Genomic DNA, 24913 nt, shown 5'->3' on the forward strand with positions numbered 1-24913 from the left:
CCACTAGGTTTACATAAATATTTGAATGATAAAGCTTGCAATAAAAAAAGATTGTCAACCGTTGAACAGTTTGGGCGAAAACCAGCCTGAGATTCAGATAGAAAATTATTCAAGATTATCCAACCAAACTCTAAGACGGTTTTCTATAATAAAAGTAAAGAGCTTTCCCGTTATATTTAATACAGAAATATCCCTGTAATGTCCGGGCTCAGACCTTGTACCCGATTTGCACAATGGTAATATCCAGCTCTTGTGGTCAGTCATCCCATGCCATGATTTTTGCCATTTTTTATGGTTCAGAAATAGGGGTGTGCTTTACTTTTTTCTTGTGTATATATTAAATACCTTTATTGTTTTGTTTTCTTTGTTGTTTAATGCAGGACTCAGCAATATTCCAGTTAAATGGCCGCGGCAAATAGTCGAGTCTTGACCAGACAATCATGATTGATATCATGAGCATCGATTTATATATCACCAAATCTGAGAGGGTGACCACAGAACCCTTTGTCGCTTCTTGGTATATTGCCATATATGAAGTAATTATAAGTAGTTTAAAGATAATTAACAATGTATATTTAATATATTTAAGAACTGACTTTCACTTATTGTGACTTCATTGAAGTGTGAACCTTTATAGAGTGAGGGCCAAACTGAATGAACGTCGGAACGTCGGAAATATACAATGGTCGGTGTTGATAACTGCGATGAAGGGAAAGAGGATGGAGTAGGAAGAATACCTTCTCGGAAAGTGAGGTTTGTTTGTTTGTTGTTAACGCCGCACTCAGCAAATATTCCAGCTATATGACGGCGGTCTGTAAATAATCGAATCAGGACCAGACAATCCAGTGATTGATATCATGAGCATCGATCCACGCCATTGGGGTCGATGACATGCATCAACCAAGTCAGCAAGCCTTATGCTCAGATCCCTCTTACGACAAGCATAGTCGCCTTTTACGGCAAGTATGGGTTGCTGAAGACCTATTCTAACCCGGATCTTCACGGGTCGGGAAAGTACGGTGAGCATGGGCATTGGTCGCATACTGAAATACGAGTACACACGTCAAAGAGACACTGCACATTTTAGGTGTTTTAGTGTCTAATTTGACATGTCGAAAATGCCAGATAGCGAGATTTCCCAAATGCCCCAAAATCGAGTTTTTTGCACTTTTCCTCACTCAACAGACAACCAATTGTCGGGATCGGAATAATGCGATATTGTCGCAAACTATATGGAGTTCTTGAAAGCAAATTAATATTCTCTTTTTCAATAACATGGCAAAAAAAACTATAGGTGGACATTCGCGACTGTTTTCAAAATGTCGAAATCACAAGAGCACGACAATTTCCCTTACAGTATTCCGTACGTATGCGTGTCTTGAGTGAAAGCGATATTATTGTTCTCTTAGGCCGAAAAGCTATACAGGGTACATTCACACTTCTACCAGACTATACAATAGATACCCCTATCCGTCATGGGAGGTTACATTATATCAACAGTGGTGATTTTCGCCGTCGCTGGTGAGTTTGCATGATATATTTTATTACATTAAAACATTCAGTTTAGTAAATTAGAAAGTAGAAAAGCACAGAAGATCATAGCGACGAGACATGGACTATGTTATTATTAACATATTATTATGATACTAGACTAAGTATATTTCTATCATACCTTTGTTACCTGAACATAATTTTATAAATATATATTTAATTTCTAATATCTCATCGAAGAACGTTATAATCGCCCATACATGTACGTTACATGTAATCCAAAGTATATCGTATTTGTTTTATTTTGTGGTTTGTTGATGTTTCTTTTAACGCCGCTACGGAATTGAGATACGATGTTATGCTATCAACCGAGCCTGACAACCTGTGTCATTCAGTCGTTTCTTACGACAAGCATCGCTTTCTGAGCACCTTAATGTATATTCTTACCCGGATACTACCTGTATACAGAGTAATCGGATAACTTGACTGAAATACAAAGCTTCGTTAAATATAGCCCATTCAATGCTTCTACTTTAATCTGCTTTTGTTATTTAACTATATTATGCTTGTCACTAAATTAATAATAATTATTTTGGACCACATCTAATATACTGTGCTTTTTAATTACTTGTGAGATATAATGTGTTTGTTGTGTTTCGTTGAGATTACCCTGTCATGTTTTCTTTGACTGATTCCAGTTACACAGGTTTCATGCGGAGGTGGAAATCCTGGTGATTATTGTACTTTGGGACACGGCTGTGTCAATGGTGGTACCTGTGATCCCACAGCAAACGGCGGACTTGGAAGATGTGCGTGTCCAACAGGTTATTCAGGTCGCAGATGCCAGACAGGTAATACGTGTGTTTGGTTGTTACTTACTTAACGCCGCGTGCAGTCATATTCCAGCTTTTACAGTAAACAACGTTAATATCGAACACGCTTATAACGAACTGACGGATATAACGTACTGTTTCATTTTGTCCCCGGCATTTGCTGTATATCCTGTATGTATGCTTATAATGAACTACGGTTATAACGAACTAAAATTAGTGGTCCCTTTGAGGTCGTTATAACCGTAGTTTACTGTAATTGAGTCTGGACCAGGCACAACCTGTGATTGTTATTGTGAGCAACGATACACGATGTAGGGTACAATGGCACTCAGTTAACCATGTTATCGAGGCTGACCACCAGATTAGTTGAGTTGCCTCTTACGTTGAGCACGACCTCTTTTAACCCTGAATCTCGAGGAGTAGTAATAAGTAAGGGGCGGTCGGGTAGTGTAGTGGTTAAAGCGTTCGCTCGTCACGCCGAAGATCCGGGTTCGATTCCGGACGTGAGTACAATGTGTGAAGCCCATTTCTGGTGTCCCCCGCCGTGATATTGCTCGAATATTGCTAAAAGCGGCGTAAAACCATACTCACTCACTCACACTCGAATAAGTAAAGATATGGATAGAACATATATGTTGATAAAATTCGTTTGAAACATTTCGTAATTTAGTTAATAAAGTACTCTTGAGACAGTACTTTTTAAATACGGTCATTGGGGTTTGGGATAGCGGTGATAATGGCGAGGTATAATTATCGTGACAGTTCAAACTGAACCAACTCGTGCTAAAGCTACTAACCCTCTGAATATTCCCTTTTACACTTTTACAACCCATCTATTTTCGAAGCTATTTAATTACCTGACGAGCTGCACTATCTTTGTCTTGCCACCGAGTGGAGCTAGCATGAGTTTCTGGTAGGTTAATTTATATAATTCCATTGTAAATTTTTAAAGGACTAACGTATGAAAGATCAATTCTTCAGCAAAACGCTCCGAAGTCACATTAGTACTGATAATGTCATCAATTTGTGGCGTCACGATAAAGGTTTAGCCATATCGTAACCTTCTCGTCATGAATATTTAGTGAGTGAGTGAGTTGGGTTTAACGCCGTTTTAACAGCATTACAGTTATATCACAGCGTGTCAGCTTAATGTGGGACGAAAGCCCGAAGTGATGCAGGTATCAGTCGTTTACCACTTCGGTGAAACCCAGGAGAACGGGTATGGTGCTGACAAACCTAGAAACATAATCGGGGCGAACTGGGATCGCACCCACAATCATAGGTTTCTGGCGTGCTCAAGGGACGCAACTCTGCACAGCGAATCGCGGCGCCTTAGACGACTGGGCCACCCGTACCCACCAATGAATAATTAGAGGTTATTATGTATCAGCCACAACCGGATCAAACCACAACTCCCTACCAGCCCGATGACCTTCACCTCACCTTCGGCCATCGGGCTGATATGGGGGGTTAAGGGTTGATTTGTGATATGAAATCAAAACGCCCCCCCCCAAAAAATGCCTCATATAATTTATTATGATAATATGATTTATCCTATGTCTATCAGTGATGTTAACATATATCTGCAACTTGAATATTGTGTTTCGTTTCTCTCTCTCTCTCTCTAATTTTTTTGATAGCGTGCAACTCGAACACGGACTGTCAGAACCAAGGCACCTGTTCATCGGGACTCGAATGTCAGTGTCCAAGCGGATATTCAGGTGGAAAGTGTGGTAGGTAAAATGTGTAATTTTGCTAATGCTATTTCTCCGTTTAAGACTTGTGTATCGAATATTTGATTTTCGTACTATGAAACAAACTAGCCAAGATTTATAAAGTAAAATATCCCACTCAAACTATATACACATAATCCCAGCTTTCTTACAAAAACATTTCTCACATAAACTCTGCAAAAAAAAAGAAACACAAAGTGATTTTAGATGTATATTTTATATATCTGTAAATAAGCAACGGATGGTAATGGATTTGTATGACTTGCCACAATATCATTGACCCAGGTTCCATATGGCACACACAGAACAGTAGATTTTCAAGATGAAGGTCATATGTTCACAATATCTTGTATGGCCACTATTAGAGTCCAAAACGGACTGGCATCGTCGTCCCATGGAAGCAATCAGATCCCGAATTGTGTCCCGAGGAATGAAGTCGGACGTTCGCGTGTTGCATGATGGGAAGGAGGTGTGGCCGAAAAAATCCCTTCCGCGTAACGTTGTTCCTTTAAATTCCCCAGAGCGTGGACCTAGTCTTTTCTACCAGCGTCGGAGATCGCAGCCCCTATCATCACACTGCCACCACCAAATCTGTCCACTTCCTGTATGCAGTTTCGTGCATAATGTTGGCCGTGACGATTGTAAACACGACGTCTACCATCAGCACGGTGACTCGTCACTGAACCAAACTTGTCTCGATGGCAGTTGTGGCCATACTCTGTGACCTTGACACAACTGATGTCGCATTCGACGATGCAGATAAAAATCATATCCCGAAATGATCATTTGGCGCGTAAATGGTTCCTCTCTACGCAATGCCGATATTGTCGTAGGTGTAGTGGTAGCAGTGCTGGTTCTTAAACGTTAGTTACGTAGCCGCATGAATCTGTCCTGTGATACGCGGTCGACCGGATCTGGGAAGGTCTCAAGTTGTCCCGTGTGTCTGACAACAGTACCACAGTCTTGTATTCCTGCTCGGTGCGACGTGGAAAATCCTGGCTACAGCTGAATATGGTTCCCCTATTTGCAGTCGGCCGATGGCGTTGTTGCTTTGGGTTTAATTCAGTTGAGGCTTGTTTTCACTTGCTGTAAGATTGTGATGACAAGCAAATGAAAACCAAAAGGTTTTTTATAGCCTAACAAGTAATGTTACAGGTGCATGTCATGTTGGTGTGTTTCGGTTCTTACGTGGATGTGTTTTTGCGATTTTCTTTTATTCTCACCATATTTCTGCAGTACCTCATTATTTCCACACAAATCAATCCCAATCTATGCAGAAGTGACCAATTGATTTTTGGTATTTCTTTTGTATGGATGTCGGCCACACTCTGTCAGAGGTTTACCGCTTTGGCGTGACGATACCAGGTGGAAATGTACTCCACATGTCTACCATATTTTGTTTTGAAAGCTTTACTGGGGCCTTGAATGTCGTTACTTTAATCATTTTGTATCAGTGAAGAGAAAAGTCAACAAATGACGGTAAATGCTCTTCTTGGCGATCACTGAGTGAACCGGGGTGGACATAAGGTTCCAGAGAACACATAGACAGCGATGGCAGTGAGTATAGACATTTGGAGAGACTGGATTGGCAAGTTCAGTTATCGAGGTAAATCGATTGTTGCTTTAGGACCCGGTATAACAGGTGTACGGCTTTGTTTACGTATGTCACTGCTCATATTGACACTGCTGATTGTTGCCGGCGATGTTGAGACGAATACAGAACCATATGAAAACGTCAGACAAAGGCAATAACAGTCTTTGGAAAGGGACACAATTGCCAGTCCGAAATGTAACAGGTGCGTGTGTACCTCCTGAGAAAGACGATCACACTGCATGTATTGCGCTAAAATCAATCAAAGCAGAGATTACCTCCCTTCATGGCAAGTTTGATATGTTTACTAGCGACTTTGAGAATAAAATAGAAGACATTATGAAAAAAATCGTGAACTTAAAGACATGTTACTACGTTGGAAGAAAAGGTCGATAGCTTATAAACTAAGCGGCAAAAGAAAGTATAGGTTCTCCTAAAAACATCGATAACAAGTGGAAAGTGGGTATTGGGAATATGACTGCTCTGGAACAGTTACCAAAAAACACCTCACCCGAACGCGTCATCTTTGACGGCGCTCGTGCGGTGACAAAAAAATGGTGAAACAGGTTTCCCGCCTATGACATGAACTGCACGTTCATGTTAGCTGTATAACTGCGTTCGTCTGCAGGGTATAACCACACGCGATGAAAGCACACAAAAGAAATGCCACGACTGTCACAGGAGCAGAGAGAGAGAGCGATCGGTATGGCCGAAATGGGGGCAACACAGGTCCAAATTGCCAGAAGGTTTGGTTGTACACCATTGACATTAGCCAGGCTGATTCAACGGTACAGGCAGACAGGGAGGACACAGGACAGGCCTAGAACCGGACCACCCCGAGTGACAACATCACTGGAAGACGGTCAGATACGGCTCATTCACCTGCGTAACAGATTCGTAACGGCAACGGCGACGGCAGCAGCAGCGTTGGGACATCCCGTTAGCCAACGTACAGTACTACGACGACTTCGTGCTGCTGGAATCCGAGCGTATCGTCCTTTCCCAGGAATGGTACTGACTTCTCAACATCGACTCCCGAGATTGCCATGGGCGAGGCAGGTTCGACGCTGGCAAGTGCAAAATTGGCGTCGAATGCTGTTTACTGATGAAAGTCGGTTTAACCTGTTTCGAAATGACGGCAGATAACGAGTTTATCAACGCAGAGGGGAACGTTTGGCACCGGCTTGTATTCGAGGGGTCCATCCATTCGGCGGGGGAGGTGTCATGGTGTGGGGCGGTACTTGTGGAGATCAGAAGACTGATTATACTGGGAAACCTGAACGCTGTGCAGTACAGAGACCAAGTGTTGCAGCCAGTTCTTCCGTTCTCACAAAACCAACAGCAGGGGACATTGTTTCAACACAATGCCAGGCCCCATACTGCAAGACTGACTCGGAACTTTCTAAACCAGCGGAAGTTGACGTTTTGCCCTGGCCTGCCCACTCACCCGATATGAATCCTATTGAACATCTGTTTGACCATCTTGAGAGACAGATTAGAGTACGCCATCAGCCTCCCGTCAAAAACAGACAAGAATTGCAGCAGGCCCTGAGAGACGTCTGACGTCATCGATGAGGCGGCGTATCACAGCATACATTGAGTCAGCTGGAGGTCATTCACGCTATTGAGTGAGTGAGTGAGTTGGGTTTAACGCCGCTTTTAACAGTATTCCAGTTATATCACGGCGTTACACGCTATTGAAGGCAACTGTGTCGACAATGAACTTGTAGTGTGTCTGACAACTTTTTGGTGACATTTCAGACAACTTTTGAAAATGAAATTTCTTACCCCACAATTGTTTACCTTGAGCTTACATTACCTGTGATTGCACAATTTCATTCAAACTGTGGTTAATCAATCATTTGTCACCCTTCCCTAGATTATATTATAATTCACAAAAAAAACTCTTCTTGTTATTTTTTTTATCGATCGACCTAACTCGACCTATACTTTATTTTGCCGCCCAGTTTAATTAGAAGGTCATTCTCGTCGGAATAATTTGATATTTCATGGATTGGAGATAATGTCCGGAGAATCTTGGGAAGAATGTGAACAGAATGTCAGCGATGTAAGTGATACGTTGAATTGAGAAACTGCTAATTCTATCCATATTGAAAAAGCCCACCGTTTGTCCTACAAGACAGGTAAACGACAAACAATTGTGAAACTGACTTTCTTCAAAGATAAAGCGTTGATACTTGATGCAGCTAGAAAACTTTCAAAGGAAATCCAACATTCATGGTATCAGAGGATCATACTGAACGGATCAGATGGATCAGATCCAAATTATTCCTCCATATGAAGAAATTCCGTGATGACAACTTGATTGCGTTTCTAAATTATGACAAGATGACGGAACTCCGCTATACGCAAGGTGGGCCAACGACGTAACTGAACACCTTCACCAAATACATCATCATCCAAGTCTAAAACGAGTCGGAAATAGGACAGTGGCCGTGGCCTTATTGATTCATCAGAGTCAATTGATCAACACCCAAATAACAAGGCTTAAATCTAAACCTTTTGACACTGAATGTCTGTCAATTTTAGAACAATTTGATGTGTTTTACGTGACCGAAACTGTGTGTTTAAATGCAAACCAATCACTGACATATATATTTCAGCATTATGACATTTAATAGTGATTCCAAACGAACTGGTAATCGTGGACGATGGTCTGACGGGGTAACAGTTGATATTAATATGAACAATGATATATTCAGCCTACTTTGAAAACACAAGGGAAATTGCATTTTGTTTCAGATAAAACATATAACATTGCCATATCATCTGTTACTAGGGTTTATCTATGTCCACCCAGAAGGCTTGTCTTTGTATAACCATTTAGAAGGAAATGGAATTGAACATAAACTCCTGCAGATTCTGTTTGATTTTGGGGAAATATGTCAGTTTGTTTTGTCCGGGGGTTTTAACGCAAGAACGCCTGATGAGCCAGATTATGTTATAGATGATGATGTTTCGTATTTACCAGTTTGTCTATCCAAGACATACAAGCGATAGTTTTGTAAACACATATGGAAGATGTCTTTTGCAGCTGTGCAAACTTTTCAATATGCATATTCTAAATGGGCGCAGAAAAAGAGATACGCCCGCAAATTATACATTCATATCCCATCATGTAGTATTGTTCACTATTTCCTCATTTCAAGAGACCTTTTTCATAATGTCACTGATTTATTGGTTTTACTTCGTACGGAATCTACGCCGCGATATAACTGGAATACTGTTAAAAGCGGCGTTAAACCCAACTCACTCACTCACTCGTACAGAATCTGACCATTTGCCACATAAATGTAGCATTAAAGATATATTACAGCCGTTTCAATCAGCACCTTCAACAGATATTTTACAACTTCTTCCCACAATAAGATATAATTAAGCTTCCTGAAAGTGAAACAACCAACGTCCGTGAGTTATTATGAACAGGTGTTTCAGGAATACAGAGGATTAGTTGAAAGTGATATAAATGCAGCTACTCGTAGATTAACGGATAATGTTTCGTATTATGCTAGTGAAATGTTTCTTCAAAAGAAGAACAGGCGTACTTTTCGACAACAACCTATTTGGTTTGATAAACAGTGCGAAATTCTTAAAAGAGAAAAATATAGGAACTTAAATCAATACAGGAAATACAAATGTATTGAAAATTTACAGAGATACTTAAAAGTAAAAACAAACATCCACAAGATCTAAACACGAAGAGAAGTCTAACTGAGATAAGTGAAGATATCAATGACGCTGTGAAAAGTTATGACATTTGGGACACTGTAAAGCATTTTTTACGAAATATCAGTCATTCTTCTACTGTTGACCCGTCTGTGTTTTATATTTATTTCAAATGTATATTAAATCAAGGATCTACAGTTGAAGTTTCAGATTTTGATCGTCAAGTAAATGACTTTGTTGATAACCACAAATGTGATGCATGTGATCGTAACCTACTAAATACATATATGTTGTCATCAGAGATAACAAGGAAGAGATTACTAAGGAAATTGAAAATCTAAAGAATGGGAAAGCACCAGGGGTGGATGGTATTCCAGCAGAATACTTAAAGGTCTTGTATTGTTCCATATCTTATAAGATTCTGGATCTTGGAGTTTTCCCTGAAGCAGGGAAAATTCCAGTGACACGATAGCGCATTTACTGAGTTTAATGAAATCAATATTGTCAATATTTGCTTACTGGATTTACCCTATCAGAGATGTGTTCAGCTTAACGTAGATGCCATGTTTGGTTCTTCCAGAGACTCCATCTGCGGCAAGTCCTGTGACGTCCCAGTACCCGAGTTTGATTGTGATCTCCGTCTTTGTCGGCCACTTGACGAAGATGTAGCCTACTTCTTAAAAGTGTGGTGGACTGTTTTTATAAGAGTGAGTGAGTGAGTTGGGTTTAACGCCGCCTTTAACAGTATTCCAGTTGTATCGAGGCGTGTCAGCTTAATGTGGGAGGAAAGCCCGAAGTGATGCAGGTCTCAGACGTTTACCACTTCGGTGAAACCCACGAGCACGGGTGTGGTGCTGACAAACCTAGAAACATAATCGGGGAGAACCGGGATTCGAACCCACAATCATAGGTTTCTGGCGTGCCCAAGGGACGCAACTCTGCACAGCGAATCGCGGCGCCTTAGACGACTGGGCCACCCGTGCCCCCTGTTTTTATAAGACAGTTCTTTCGATTATGGATAACCCTTATATGTATTTGGTACTAATGTGAATTTAATGTCAGATATAATATTGTTTATAATTAATTATAATTGCATATTATCTCAACTACAACAATGAAATATACCCATACGTCCTTAATTAATACCATTTAATGAAATACACATTGCGCAGAGCACTTGTTTTAATTCTTAGTTATCATTTTTACTCATGTTCGTGTTTGGAACACAATTACTGCAATGTTAGTCAATACCCGGGCTAGACGTTTACCTACATGGGCAACTCGGTGACCCATTCAAGTCATCCTGATTGAATTTAACTGGGAAAGTGGTAGAACAACCACAACTACCCCCCCCCCCCCACCCCCCTCCCCCGGACATAAGAATGACTTCGCTTGCCGTGCATAAATGTACTCGAAATTCGAATTTTACCCTCACGTGTTATAGATCAACCATTCCTCACTTGTAGATTTACAATAAAACGGATCTCCAACTGAATGAAGTTGCTGTTTTTTTTCAAATGGCTGAGTGAGTATTAAACATGCGATTAAACCTCTGCAACCTTACTCGTTGGTTGGTTGGTTGGTTGGCTAACGCCGCACTCCGCAATATTCCAGACATATGACGGCGGTCTGTAAATAATCGAGTCTGGACCAGACAATCCACTGATTGACATCATGAGCAGCATGCATCGACCAAGTCAGCGAGCCTGACCACCCGATCCCGTAAGTCGCCCCTTGTCAATCACTGGATTGTCTGGTCCTGACTCGATTATTTACAGACCGCCGTCATATAGCTGGAATAATGTTTAGTGCGGCGTTAAACAACAAACAAAACAAACAATAATCAGGGAATGCCAGTAACTACATAACAAAGTTACATCGTCCTTCTTGACATTTCGACCAAGAGTTGAAGGGGTTTGACCTCAGCAGCTCGCACTCTCCATATAGTGTACAGTAGGTAGTAGTTAAGTACCTCGGTCTAGAACCACCTCAGGATTCTGGAACCACTCAGGATTCTGGAACCAAGATGGCGGCACATCCTCTGTGACGTCACTTCCGGTCACGTGACCTGCAAGATGGCGTCGCTTCCGTTTCCGGTGGCGTGCGCCTCAAAGAGGGCGTCGCTTCCGTGTCCGGTGGCGTGCGCCTCCAAGAGGGCGTCGCTTCCGTGTCCGGAGGCGCGCGCCTCCAAGAGGGCGTCGCTTCCGTGTCCAGAGGCGCGCGCCTCCAAGAGGGTGGCGCTTCCGTGTCCGGTGGCGCGCGCCTCCAGGGGTGGCGGTGGTGGAGGGAGGGAGGGAGGGAGGGTGGTGGTGGTGAAGGGAGGGAGGAAGGAAGGAAAGGAGGAGGAGACGGGTTCATGGTGTGGGTGGGTGGGTGGGTGGGAGGGTCGTCAAAGCAAAGGAGGAAAGTTGTCTTTCGGGAGAGATGGGTGGCCCTGAAAAGGGCCGTTGGAAAACAAACTGGAAACTGGAAACTGGAAACTGGAAACGACAGGAAACGTCAGGAACACTGGAACACTGGAACACTGGAAAAACTGCAAACGATGGGACACTGGTAAAAAACAGTGGGGTAGCATGGCCCCATGCGTTAGTCACTTTGTTCAGATGATCTCTCTTCTTCATCCTCTACTTCCATCTCATCCTCGGACTGAAGGTGTCGTCGGCGCTTTGAAGCGTGCTTTCTTGAGAGGCTTCTGGCCCGTTTTCTTTTCTCTACAAGAGGTGTGATGTCCGCCCGGAGTTGTGCGAGGCATTCTTTTAGGTCGAGGACATCGACGTGCACGTCTTCGATGAGATGAACCACTTGTGTCACGGGTGTCACGGGTGCCACGGGTGTCACGGGTGTCGACGTGGACGGTGTTGCTGACGTTTTCTTTCGACTGGGTTCTGGGCAATCTGCAGCGAAATGACCCAGGGCTTGACAGTTGTAACAGTGGTCCAGGCGATGGGAAGTCTTCTTTCGACTGGGTTCTGGGCAATCTGCAGCGAAATGACCCATGGCTTCACAGTTGTAACAGGGACCCAGGTTCCGATTCTCCTGCTTCTCTTGACTGTTCATCTTCGGACAGACATAGTGACGGTGACCTTGAGTGCCACACTCGAGGCATGTCACTTCAGGGCAGTACAGGTAACTGTGACTGTCGGTCTGGCACTTCATACAACTGTATCGAGCTGGCATGATGGGTTTCATAGAATGCAGTGTGTGTGTGTGTGAGTGGCTTCGCTCTTGTTTTGTTTTTTATAGGAGAGTCACTGACACCCACCCTCCTGATTGGTTCCCCAGGCCGCGCCCCCGATTGGTTCGTTTCGGGGCCTGGTCTGCACCTCGGTTTTCCAAAACGGACCGACCCCTGTGTTTCTTTTCCATAGGAAATGGATTTTACCATGGGAGAGAAAGCACAACCCCGGTTCGACCATTCAGAGTCCCGCATGACCCGAGCACGGTCTCTGATTGGTCGACAACCCAGGCTTCGGATTGGTCCGATTTCGATCCGGGTTTTGTTTTTTTTATCGGGGTGTGCATTTCGATCCTGTTTTGTTTTTCTTCATCCTACAGACCACAGAACACGACTATGAGTTTTTAAAAAAAATTTAATCCCCTCGCTCACATGAACCAACACCACAAAACAAAAAGTCACAGGATGAGGGGGGCCGTCCCTGTGACTTTTGTGAACACTGGGGGTATGAACGTCTGTACACTTTGAAAAAAGAAACGTTGTCACTTGGGGTGAACAAGACACTCGACTCTTCTCTTCCGTGCTTCTTGGGACACCAAACGTCTGTATTTTTCGTTCACTTCTCCATCAGGACAAAACACACACAAGTATTCGCAGGGCACTTTGGCGTGCTTCAGATGTTCTTTCCAGGGTTGGTCTGTGGCTTCCCATTGGCGGAGTGCCACACCGCAGCAATAACAGGTCACACAGTCACCTTGTCCTGGATAGAAATAGCCAGCCATGGCCATGTCATACGGGGTCTGGGTCATCTGTTGAGGCCACGTTTTAAAAGATCTCAGACGTTCTTGAAATGAATCATAGTGAGGATGAGAAGGATGACACAGGGTGTAAGAAGGAAAAGGTCCCTCCAGAATGTCACTGAGTCGCCACGTGTCGTCCCTAAAGAGGGAACGTTTTCTCGCTTCTTGTTCTCTCGCCTTTTCAGACACCCACTCGGAATCGGTGACGACATCTCGGGAGGATGACATGACATTCATAGAACGTCTTTGTTCCATGATGACGGTGACGTCACTGAAAGAAGGTCTGAGGGTTCGCCTGCTTTTATGAAACTCTCCACCCTACTCCCTTCCACGGAAGGTCATGACCTTAGCTTCCACCTCCTCCACCTCATCACGTGACGTCATCCTGTGTTTGGGTTGACGGACACACGACATGATTCGTGACACGATCCATGACATGACATGGTACACGGGGAGGGGGTGTGGGGATCGATGCGTACTGGAATGACCGACACCAGGCAGCTGATCTTTCAAGCATGGCCTTTCTCTTTTATCTATTTTTTATTTTAATTTTACACTTGGGTGTGCACTGACATGACAGATGCACAGACAGACGGACAGACAACGTCAACGACATCTCAACTCAACCTCTACCCTCGGTTCGGCACTCTATTGGAGTTGAGATCAATCAAGACACAAAGAGTCAGTTCAATCAATCACTGTTTAATCATGAAAAAAACCAATCACAACCAGATACAATGGAAATACGAAAAGTCAATGGAGGAGGGAGTGCTTTGCATGTCCCTACAACAACCACAACCACAACAACAACAATAACGCGACAACGTTTTCCTCTTCCATCTTCAAGCCCATAAGAGGTGGTCCTCCCTCAACCCTGTGAGAGGTCCATCCGTTCAACACGTACAGTCTATGGTCTCCCTGAAACAGACATGACACATCACTTGATCACGGTTGCAGCTTACGTGTTGACAAGTTCTTCGAGTGAAGAGGAGGATCACCATAAGATGTGATCCTCAGCAGATGTGATAGGCATGTCATCATGTGTCATTATGCGGTCATAGGTCAACATACTACAAGTACAGTCTATGAGCTCCAGACCACAGGTATGACACATCACTTGCCCGCTGTTGCAACTGATGTATCTTAACATGTTGTTGTGTCGGCAAATATGACATCCGCGTTGTAGGGGAGTGAGTTGAGCTTCTCCATAAGGATCCAGGTCAACGTCGTTGTCATCAACATCATCATCGCAAACCAGGGGCGTACCTGAGGAGTAGACATGAACATCTTCCGGGGATGTTGGTGACCAAGAAGCCTCAAGCAGGGGGAGCGTGTCCAGATCCATGGAAGGGAGAGTGGCCAGCTTGAGCGCTTCATGATCCTCACGGTCACCCGTCGCCATCGTCACAGCAGGGGCATTGGGTGAATAAGTGGGCTCCCGAGGGGTTTGTTCCCACCACTGTTCTAGCACGCCCTGGGCTGAACTGACATCAGGGGTCCTGTCAATCATAGGACAGAGTCCATTTATCATAGGAATAGGTCATGAATATGAATCACATCAAGAATGACTGAGACAAAGAAGAGCAAGGGTACTTACAGCTGTTCTTGAGGAGAGATCTTCAGAGATAATTTCTTCCGTGATCGTCTTTTTGCAGGCGTTGCAGGTTTCAAAAAGGATGTCCCCATCGTTTCGATGTCTGTGGTCGCTGCAGCCGTTGTTGCTGTTGCTGCTGTGGTGGTGGTGGTGGGTGTTGCTGCTGATGTGGGGATCACAACGACTGTGGGGTTGCTTGTCTTTTTCTTCTGGATCTTCTTTATCGTCTTCTTCGATGTGCCTTTCTCGGGTTCAGTCAGCTTCCTCATCTTTGAACGTATCTGTTCGCACATCAGGTTGTCGCCCTTCGCACGTAACTTGGCGTACGCGTCGTCGGTCTTCATCTTTAAACACAGCAAGTCGTACACTTCACCCCACAGTTCAGCAGTCATGTCACCGTTCCCATCTCCACTGCTTCCTTGGCCACTCATGTCGCTTCGTGTCTTGTCATTCAACCGTTTCGACATGATGTTGTCCGGATGTTCTGTTCGTTGTTGTTTCTTTCCAAGTCTTCACGGAGGTGTGTCAACACTTGATGGTACTCTCTCCAAACACGTGTTTCTTCCAGATAAAACGCCAACAACCAACACAACGTGAGGAACATCAATCAGAGGGGGCCGATGTGGTTGCTTGGTCCGTTCAGTGAAAAGTGATGACCGGAGAGCATCGGGCGTATTAAAAGCCACGGAGGTCCTGCTTTCTGATTGGTCCGTTCCGGTGTCTGGTCTGAGTCTCCATTTTTCCAAACTGGACCGACCCTTGTGTTTCTTTTTCATAGGGTTAGGCTTGTAGCGTGAGAGAGAAAGCACAACCTCGGTTCGACCAATCAGAGCCCACCATGGCTCGAGCACGGTCTCTGATTGGTCGACAACCCAGGCTTCGGATTGGTCCGATTTCGATCCGTTTTTTTTTTTTCTGTAAGGGGTTCATGTCGATTCAGTTTCGATCCCCTTGTCATGCAAAAAATTATAGAAAGTCGTCTCTGTACCCAAAGGGGAGCGTGTCTACAGGTAGGCCTGTGGTTTCGTCGTAGACGACACGTCGCTTGTCGTACACGGTACGATAGTCTTTTCGGGTGGGACGGGTCACGAGTGCGTTTTCGTGCCGAGGTCCTTTTCGAATGATCTGATGAGGGTAATCCAAACTGATTTTCTCTTCCTCCTCTTTCCCAGACCGTTGTCCCAGTATCAGTCCTTTCATGGTGTCAAAGTTGAGATGGCGTTGGTTTCGGTAATTCAAAGTGAACCCTCGCACTTTGCAGGTCGTGCGCGTTCCATCGGGTCTGGGGTTCATTAACTCATAGCCATAGTTTTTGGGACCTCCTGACACAAACGTCTTGATGGTGTTTCCGTCCAGTTCATCCGTAAACTCACCCAACGAATGACCCAGCTCTGGATTCGCGTCGTGGGGTCGATGAATGTAAATGACGCTGTCCGTGTCAAAGTACAAGACCCTGCGGCCCACCAGGGCAAGGGTCTCGTACAGCTTGAGACGTGCTTGGGCGGTGACCCAAGCAGCGATGGCGACATTGAAATGAGAATGAGGGGTTTGGAATTCTTTCTGCTGGGTATAGGTCACTTCCACCATGTGTTCGTTGACAACGGTCACATCCTCGATGGTATTGCGGTCATCCCTCCACAAGGCAAAGTACTGTGCAGGATCGTTCATATAGACGTTCTGACTGTAGTCTACCCGTTGCCCAAACTTGCCCCAGAGCGAATTCAGTTGCATCTTGGCAATCGTGCGGCGTCCTGGATTTTTTTCGATGCGGTCCTTGTCCAACCGAATGCCTTCTTTGTCGTAGATCTCCTGGATGTAAGCGTCGTGATCCGTACATCCTTCGGGGTATCCGCTGGCTTCGAGCTTCTCCTTGAAATGTCGATCGTGTCAAAGAGTCCCACTTGCTGGGTGTCGGGGTCATGCTGTGCAAAGGTGTCAAAATGCCAAACGTCGTAGATCTGAAGCACCTGGTAGTCATACTTCTTCACGGCTTCCTGGAGTTCTACGGTGGCGTACGTCCCCACCCATGACCTCTCTTCGTCCGTGTGCTCGCAGGGGGAGTCTGACCGGGTATCGGCACACGTACGGCACAAAGGACAGAGCAGTTTGCCACCCGATCTGTAAGGCAGTAGCGGATGGTAGAGTCGTTTCGGGGGTAGGACACGGCATTGGATCAGGCCTTTCAGTTCAAACAACGTGTCCACAGGGGGTTGATGGAGAAGGGTCGGGTGTCCCGTGGGAAACGCTCCGGTCTTACAAATGTAGGGATAAAGGGAACAAATATCGATGTACTTGATGGTTTCACCTTCTTGGGCTTCGTAGCATAATCGCGTGGCATTGGTGCGTCCTCCATAGAAGGCGTCGCGAGGGTTGAGCGGCCCGGGGACGTGACGACAGTGGGGTCCCTGCAAGAAAGCACGTAGAGCGGAGTCCTCCCGTTGCATTTTCGTAAATTCGTGCTCCCACAGGGCGACGACCCGTTTCACCTCAGGGTGTTGACTCAAGAGACTCAAGCGGTAGTGGGTGTCGGTGTAACGGGCTCCCAACGACGTGCCCAGGACGGGATGCGGTTCTCCACGTCGGGTCTTGTGACAGGTCTTGCACCCATGCCAGAAACAGCCCAGGAATTCGTAGACGGTGCCTGTCGCTGGATCGTACCCATCCACGCTGTACCGATGTTGGCCCTCTCCACAGGTGAACTCTTTTTCACCGCCATTCCTGGCGTGCTGGAGGTGCAGATGGGGGTCCCTTTCCATCAGAGAGTGGAGCCAGTGCATACAGGCCTGGGAATAGTTTCTCTTGGGTTGGTAGCCTTGAGGTGGAAGAATGGCGATGGTATTGGGTTTCAGGTCGTGTTTTCGGAAGGATTTCATGGTGAACGCAGCAGCTGTCATCACTTCCACAAAGGGATCCATGCCCACCGAGTGGATGGCGTTCTGTCGGAAGTCGGCGCATCCCCGTCTCAAAATGTCCACATCGCTCTGGCAGTAAGCTAAAAGTTCTTCTTGTAAGTCGAACAAGACTCCTTCTTGCACTTTTTGGGTATGCCACTGGAGGAAGGCTGAGCGTTCCGCGGGAGACATGCCATCGGGATCGTACGTGACGGCTGGTGGATAGGGACCTCTGTAGGTCTGATTGACTCTCGTATTGAAAAAGTGTGGAAAGTACCCTTTCTTCATTTCTTTCAGCCCAAAGCTCTTGGGAAAGGCTTTCAGGGGGTAAGGGATGAAATTTAAGCTGTCTTCGAAACACAGCCGTCCCAGGGTCATCTGCAAAATTTGTTGGCCATGTCGAATCTTGGTGGGGAGTGTCACCAGGAGGGGGGACAGGCCCTTCAGGATTAAGTGTAAATCATAGGATCGTGCATTGTGGGCCATCACATAAATGCGATCCTCCTTCGGGACTGTATGGCAGGAGGTGTTCTTGTTCTTTGGCTTCTTTGTTTTCTCCACTTCCATGATCTCTTCCACCTCCTCCACCTCTTCCGTCTCCTCCGCCTCCTGCTGGGGTGATGCATGCCGTTGACGTTTGGTAGCGTCCTTTCTTGAGGGGGTGCCATCCCGTTTTCTTTTTTTCCCCAGGGGGGCTGTTGTCCCCTTGCGTGTGCTGACCTCCTCTTCCTCCGGGTTGGGCTTCTTCTTGGGTATTTCACACAACGTGTTCAACCACACACACACATCATGTCGCGTGGTGGGCCCTCGAAACACGATCTCACGGCTGGGACCATACCCTTCTTCTCTCCATGGGCAGTGTTCGCACAAGTTCTTGCTCACTTCACTGATGCATCGTCCACATCCTAGTTGCACCACGCACAAATTTGGAATGTGCTCCCCCGTGTCTTGCATGCATTCAAAATCGTAGAAGACGTATTGGACGTCGTCTCGTACGTGATGTTGTTCCTCTTCCCCCTCCTTCTCCGTTTCCTCTCCCCCCTCCCCCTCCCCCTCCTCCTCCTCCACCTCGTTTTCTTCACGGAGAGGCGTCATGTAACAGCGATGGTCTGGGGTCATGGGTTCTCGGCACACCAAGCAGGGATGTTCTTCGTCGAAGCACTCGTGGTGAACCATGGGGGTCTCCAAGACGCGGACCAGCTGAAAACAGTTCGGGCACCTGTGAATCGATTGACAGGCGCTGGGTTTTCCCTCTGACGGTGACTGGAGATGCCGGGTGTAACACGTTGGATTGGGGAACCAACCTTGACATGTCAAGCAAGGGATCCCGAGCTCTTCCTGGGGTCCGCAATAGCTAGAGTAGAAGCAGCGGTAACAGCGGTATTCCTTGGTGCAGGGATGTTTTTCGGGATGGTCGTAACGTTTGTCGCAGCGTTCGCAGTAATGGACAGAGCCGTAAAAAGCGGACATGGAAGTGATGACATCGTAGTGCTGATCATGATGGTATAAATGCAGCACCCTGGCGTGAGGTGGAGCCTCATCACACTTGTACAACAGTCTCTGACCCACCTCTTGACTGTAGACTTTCAGTTGATAATGCAGGAGGGTCAAGGCCCGTCCCACGCGTGCGAGGTCGTCCAGCCCCCGACAGGGACCTTCAGGCAGGCCAAGGCGTCGAAACAAGGCCCGTGCCCGTAGGCCTTGAACGTCGACGCGATTCGTTCTCGTCAGTCTCACTAACTGGGCTTTCCATGCTGGGGTCAGAGGATGGGGTTTGTGGGCATAATGCTGTGCCACCACCAGGGCCCGTGCCAAACAGGATTGATCTTCGTTCTTGATCCGTACGATGCACTTTTTGCGTGTTAAAAAAGCTTCGAGTCCAATCACGTTTTTCAGCCGGGGAGCACCACTGCCCGATCCTAACCTGTCGGGATCTGCGACGTGTACTAAAGTCACATCCATGGTGGCATCGATGTTCAGGTCTTTGTTGGACTGTTGGACTTTTTCCACGGCCTGCAAAATATCTGGCCCATGGAGATCTTCAAAACGTCGAAAGGGAATCCGTATGGGGGTGTTCAAAGCGGGATGATCGATACCTAGACCAATACGATCTCCCTTCTGACCTGACATCTGTTCATAAAAGTCATCGATCACCCTGTCAAATAAAGCTGGCAGTTCCAGGGGGACGCGTTCCGGTGGTACGGTGTCCAAGTAGTCTGGGTTGAAAGTCAAACGATAGGTATGATTAGCAGTTCTTAACCGTCTGGAGCGGGTGGTATCTTTCCTCTCCAAACGATAGGGCGTACTTTGGTTGCTCGTCATGATAGCGATGTGTGTCTGATGAACGCCTGTACTCTAAGAGGGTCTGAACGTCTGATGGATGGACAACCCTTCCCCAAAACAGGATCGAAATCGGACCAATCCGAAGCCTGGATTGTCGACCAATCAGAAGACAGCCTCGACCAATCAGAACACAGCACCCGACCCGAGTTGTGCTTTCTCTCCCATGGTAAAATCCATTTCCTATGGAAAAGAAACACAGGGGTCGGGTCGTTTTGGAAAACCGAGGTGCAGGCCAGGCCCCGAAACGAACCAATCGGTGCGTTGCGTTTTGGACCAACCAGGAAGCAGTCCATTTCGATCCGGTTCTTCCCCCATAAAACAAGAGTGGATTCGAATGGGTCAGTGTCACTTGTAAAATTGATGTGATAAAATCAAGAATGGCTGAAACAAAGAAGAGTGGTACGACGACGACGACGCGTGGCGAAGATGTGGGAATGGATGGTACAGATACTCGTGGATGTTGGAGTAAGAGTCATGCCGAGGAGGCGGTGTCACTGCTCAGTCAAACACCATCGCACTATTATCTGCGCTTTGAAAGAAGGCTCGCTTCGTTTGAGACGTGGCCCACGCAAATGTATCAGACTGCTGAAGAGATGGCTCATGCGGGCTTTGTCTACACTCAGGGTGCCGATGGTGTGTGCTGTTTCCAATGTGGTGTGCGGCTGAGACAATGGGCACCCCACGACAATCCTTGGGCGGCACATCACAAGTGGTCCCCAGACTGCGATTACCTCAAGCTAACCGGGCTGGTGAAACACCAGAAGCAACTACAACTACACTATCTCTGCGAAGAGAAACAGAGGTACACGAATGGAGGACGTCTAGGAGGACGACGTTTCCCGTGTCCTGCGTTCCCGTTCCAGTTCCCCGTTCAAGTTCCCGTTCCAGTTCCCGTTCAAGTTCCCGTTTGTCTACTGCTGTTGTTGTGGCTGGTTCAATCTGTTTCCGCTTCCTGTTTCCTACAAGCTTTTTTTTTTTTTTTGGACCCTACAAGTGGTGTCACGGTGGTCACCCTGATGACATACCCAGATGGTATACCCAGATGACAGCAAGTACCCCTTCGACGATCCTTGTCTTGTCATAAGCTTGGACATGATGATTCTTCTTGGACAGCAGCAGAAAAGTTTTCTTCTTTCCCAAAACGGCCCTTTTCAGGGCCACCCATCTCACCCAAAAGACAACTTTCTACCTTTGCTTTGCCAAACAACGACAATCCAAAACAAAGAACCCACACCCTCCCCTAGGCCTCTTGGAGGCACACGTCTAAAAATAAAATAAATAGATATAAATATAAATAGATCAATAGAGACACGTGGTACACTACGTGTGCATGGAGACACGAGTCAAACATCACGTGTGCATGAAAACACGTGTTGCAGTACGTCTGTCGACTTACACGGGTGTCAACACCTCGGTATCCTTAAATAATCATAATAATAATAATTTGAAGACACACACACACAGGACACCACGTTTTGCCTGACCACACGCTATTCTATGCATCAACGTCAACGTCTGTTTGAAGACATACCCACACACACACACACACATACCCACACACACACGCACACATGACATTCCGATTGGCATGGGAGTGACACACACGTACATCACGTAGACATTCCCACGTTCATGTCTACCGATGAAGGTCCACCTTCCTTTAGCATTCAGACGACCGTCTACCTCAAAAAAATACCAAGGCTACCCAAGAAGAAAAAAAACCGGATCGAAAACGGACCAATCCGAAGCCTGGGTTATCGACCAATCAGAAGCGGCGCTCGGGCCATGGCGGGCTCTGATTGGCCGAACCGGGGTTGTGCTTTCTCTCCCATGGTAAAATCCATTTCCTATGGAAAAGAAACACAGGGGTCGGTCCGTTTTGGAAAACCGAGGTGCTGACCAGGCCCCGGAACGAACCAATCGGAGCTGCGGCCTGGCGAACCAACCAGGAGGGAGGATGTCAGTACCTCTCCTATAAAACAACAGTGGATTCGAGTGGGTCAGTGTCACTTGTAAAATTGATTTAAAAAGAAAGCATCATCATGAGCAACAGCAACAACAACAGCAACAACATCAAGTCTGAAAACTGGGATTTAGAAATCGCCACAGTGAAACAACCTGTGCCCCTGTGGAAAGAAGCATCACCACCACCACCATGGTCTCCAGCATGGCAATGCGACAGATGCCAAGGGGGCCTGCCTGTGTACGCCCTTGGTACAAGGGCACGGGATGACACTTTCGAATGTGTGTACTGCGGCACTGTGCTGAAGGACACCTACGTGCGTCGGTTAACGCACACCGGTAGGTGTCCTGTCAGACGCCAAATGAAAGTCCACCCGTGCCTTTGCACCGTTGCGTGCACATGCATGTAAACATCAAAACGGCCCTTTTCAGGGCCACCCATCTCTCCCGAAAGACAACTTTCCTCCTTTGCTTTGACGACCCTCCCACCCACCCACCCACACCATGAACCCGTCTCCTCCTCCTTTCCTTCCTCCCTCCCTCCCTTCACCACCACCACCCTCCCTCCCTCCCTCCCTCCACCACCGCCACCCCTGGAGGCGCGCGCCACCGGACACGGAAGCGCCACCCTCTTGGAGGCGCGCGCCTCCGGACACGGAAGCGACGCCCTCTTGGAGGCGCGCGCCTCCGGACACGGAAGCGACGCCCTCTTGGAGGCGCACGCCACCGGACACGGAAGCGACGCCCTCTTGGAGGCGCACGCCACCGGACACGGAAGCGACGCCATCTTGGAGGCGCACGCGCAGAGTCCCATCATGCACTGCGCAGGTCACGTGACCGGAAGTGACGTCACAGAGGATGTGCCGCCATCTTGGTTCCAGAATCCTGAGTGGTTCCAGAATCCTGAGGTGGTTCTAGACCGAGGTACTTAACTACTGTAGGTGTACTAAATAAAGAGAGCGTGTAAACACAAGTGTCGATTTAAAAAAAACACATGTGTAAACCAGAAGAGTACATGGACTTACTGGGGGTGCGTGTGTCCTCAAGTCTTTCATGCAAACAATACGATGAGGTACAAATGACTTTTATCTGGTGCCCTTAGCTTGTGACGTCACAAATGACTGGTCGGCCATTTTTATTCCGTTGGCAATTGTATTGTTCATGATTTTTTTTCCGCGCGGATGTTTTCATCTTAGCCACCCACTTCCGAGGTCTTTATGATGCGACTGTAAAATCCCGTATGTTGAAATCGATATTCAGAGAAACTGGTCTGTTCTGCTAAGGGAAACAACTGATATGGCCATGTCCACTGTCTTCGTCTTTGGGATGTCACTCTGACTGTAAAATCCCTAATCTTACAAACTTCGCTTGTCTTCTCAGATAGAACATGATCCCTGTTTGACAATACATTCCTTCAGAGACTTTGATTTGACATCATTTGAAATGGTCACACTCGCTGTCCTCTTATGCTGGCGAGGATTTTTCGGTGGAATGGTCGTTTCCAATATTTTAATTCCTCCGCCATAAAATCTTTCTGAACTGCCTTTAAAGATACACGGGGATTCCTGTTTAATTCAGAAGGAAGCTTGCTTGGAGATAAGGGCAAAGCTCTCCAACGCTGTGATATATACTCCCATTTTGTTGACAACAGATTGTGTTTAGATGAATTATATTTCGTCGCTCCAGAATTCCACACATCTTCGATTATCCAGTACATTACATATGCATTTGATTATGATAAACATACCGTGTTTTCAAAGTATAGCTAGGTTACCTGTAGATTTTACCGCGCTAAATTTAATTTGGAACGGAACGCGCAACGTGAGGCCTCAAATGTTAAATTCAGTGCGGTTAAATCTACAGCTTGCGTAGCTCTACCTTGAAAACACAGTATGATTGTCGCCATTCTACCATAACAACATACAACGCCATCTCTTTGGTGTTAGCAAATACACTGAGTGAAGAGGTATGGGTTGAGTCCAGTGTTTTGAGTTGGTTGTCGATCAGAATTGGCGGAATCACAGACAACAGCCCTTAAAATATGTTATGGGGCTGTATATGCTAAAGAGGTTTACACCGTAATACTTCACTTGAACTTATGACAGGCACTGAACGCGCGTAGCACGGCAACTTCGTCAGCTAACGTGAGGTGGGCACCCCTAGAGAAAACTAAGCAAGCCTTGCAAAGGTTTCATTCTACACCGTATATCACTATTGTGACGTCACGCAAAAGATAAAACGTCACAGTCGTATATAGAAAAGCGCCAAATAGCAAAGCCTTCTGTTGTCCTCCCATTTCTGTCGTGTTTTGTATGTATTGCCACACATCCTTTGGATTTTTTAGTAACCGCAACTTTGCATTCTGTAGTCATAAATTGTACATATGCATGTCATCGTGACCCCAACTGAGAGGATCGATGTCAATTACTTGATAGTCTGGTCTAGATTTACAGACCGACGCCATATAGCTGGAATATTGCTAAGTGCGGCGTTAAACAACAAACAAACAGACAAAACATCGTTCTGAGGCATCGTATGATTCGATTACTAGGACCTTGACGGAGGTCTGTAAATAATCGAGTCTGGACCAGACAATCAAGTGATGAGCATAAATCCACGCAATTGGGATCCATGACATGCATCAACCAAGTCAGCGAGCCTGACCACCCGATCCCGTCAGTTGCCTCTTACGACAAGCATAGTCGCCTTTTACGGCAAGTATGGGTTGCTTACACTGCAAACACGAAAACGCCGTTTTTTCCGATTATGGTCATTGGACGGCAAAAACGACTAAAAATTCATTAAAATTGATT

The 24913-nt window shown here is 46.2% G+C and overlaps 3 protein-coding genes across 3 annotated transcripts; 1 reads left to right on the forward strand and 2 right to left on the reverse strand.

The window, feature by feature from the left end:
* Positions 1-1471: 1471 nt before the first annotated feature.
* On the forward strand, positions 1472-10381 carry LOC139462492 (delta-like protein 4). The gene is made up of 4 exons (XM_071244250.1): positions 1472-1521; positions 2190-2342; positions 3965-4057; positions 9916-10381. The coding sequence occupies exons 1-4, from the start codon at positions 1476-1478 to the stop codon at positions 10002-10004; spliced, it is 381 nt and encodes a 126-aa protein (XP_071100351.1). The 5' UTR covers positions 1472-1475; the 3' UTR covers positions 10005-10381.
* Positions 10382-14124: 3743 nt separating this feature from the next.
* LOC139462486 (uncharacterized) lies at positions 14125-15658 on the reverse strand. Its single transcript, XM_071244245.1, has 3 exons — positions 14908-15658; positions 14577-14809; positions 14125-14228 (listed from the first exon to the last, which is right to left on the reverse strand). Exons 1-3 carry the CDS (start codon positions 15369-15371, stop codon positions 14218-14220), a joined length of 708 nt encoding a protein of 235 aa, XP_071100346.1. The 5' UTR covers positions 15372-15658; the 3' UTR covers positions 14125-14217.
* Positions 15659-15870: 212 nt separating this feature from the next.
* LOC139461627 (uncharacterized) lies at positions 15871-20117 on the reverse strand. Its single transcript, XM_071243094.1, has 2 exons — positions 17210-20117; positions 15871-16226 (listed from the first exon to the last, which is right to left on the reverse strand). The coding sequence occupies exons 1-2, from the start codon at positions 20115-20117 to the stop codon at positions 15871-15873; spliced, it is 3264 nt and encodes a 1087-aa protein (XP_071099195.1).
* Positions 20118-24913: the final 4796 nt, after the last annotated feature.

The sequence above is a fragment of the Haliotis cracherodii genome, unplaced genomic scaffold (genome assembly GCF_022045235.1).
Source record: "Haliotis cracherodii isolate W230 unplaced genomic scaffold, xgHalCrac1.p SCAF_15, whole genome shotgun sequence".
NCBI lineage: Eukaryota > Metazoa > Mollusca > Gastropoda > Lepetellida > Haliotidae > Haliotis > Haliotis cracherodii.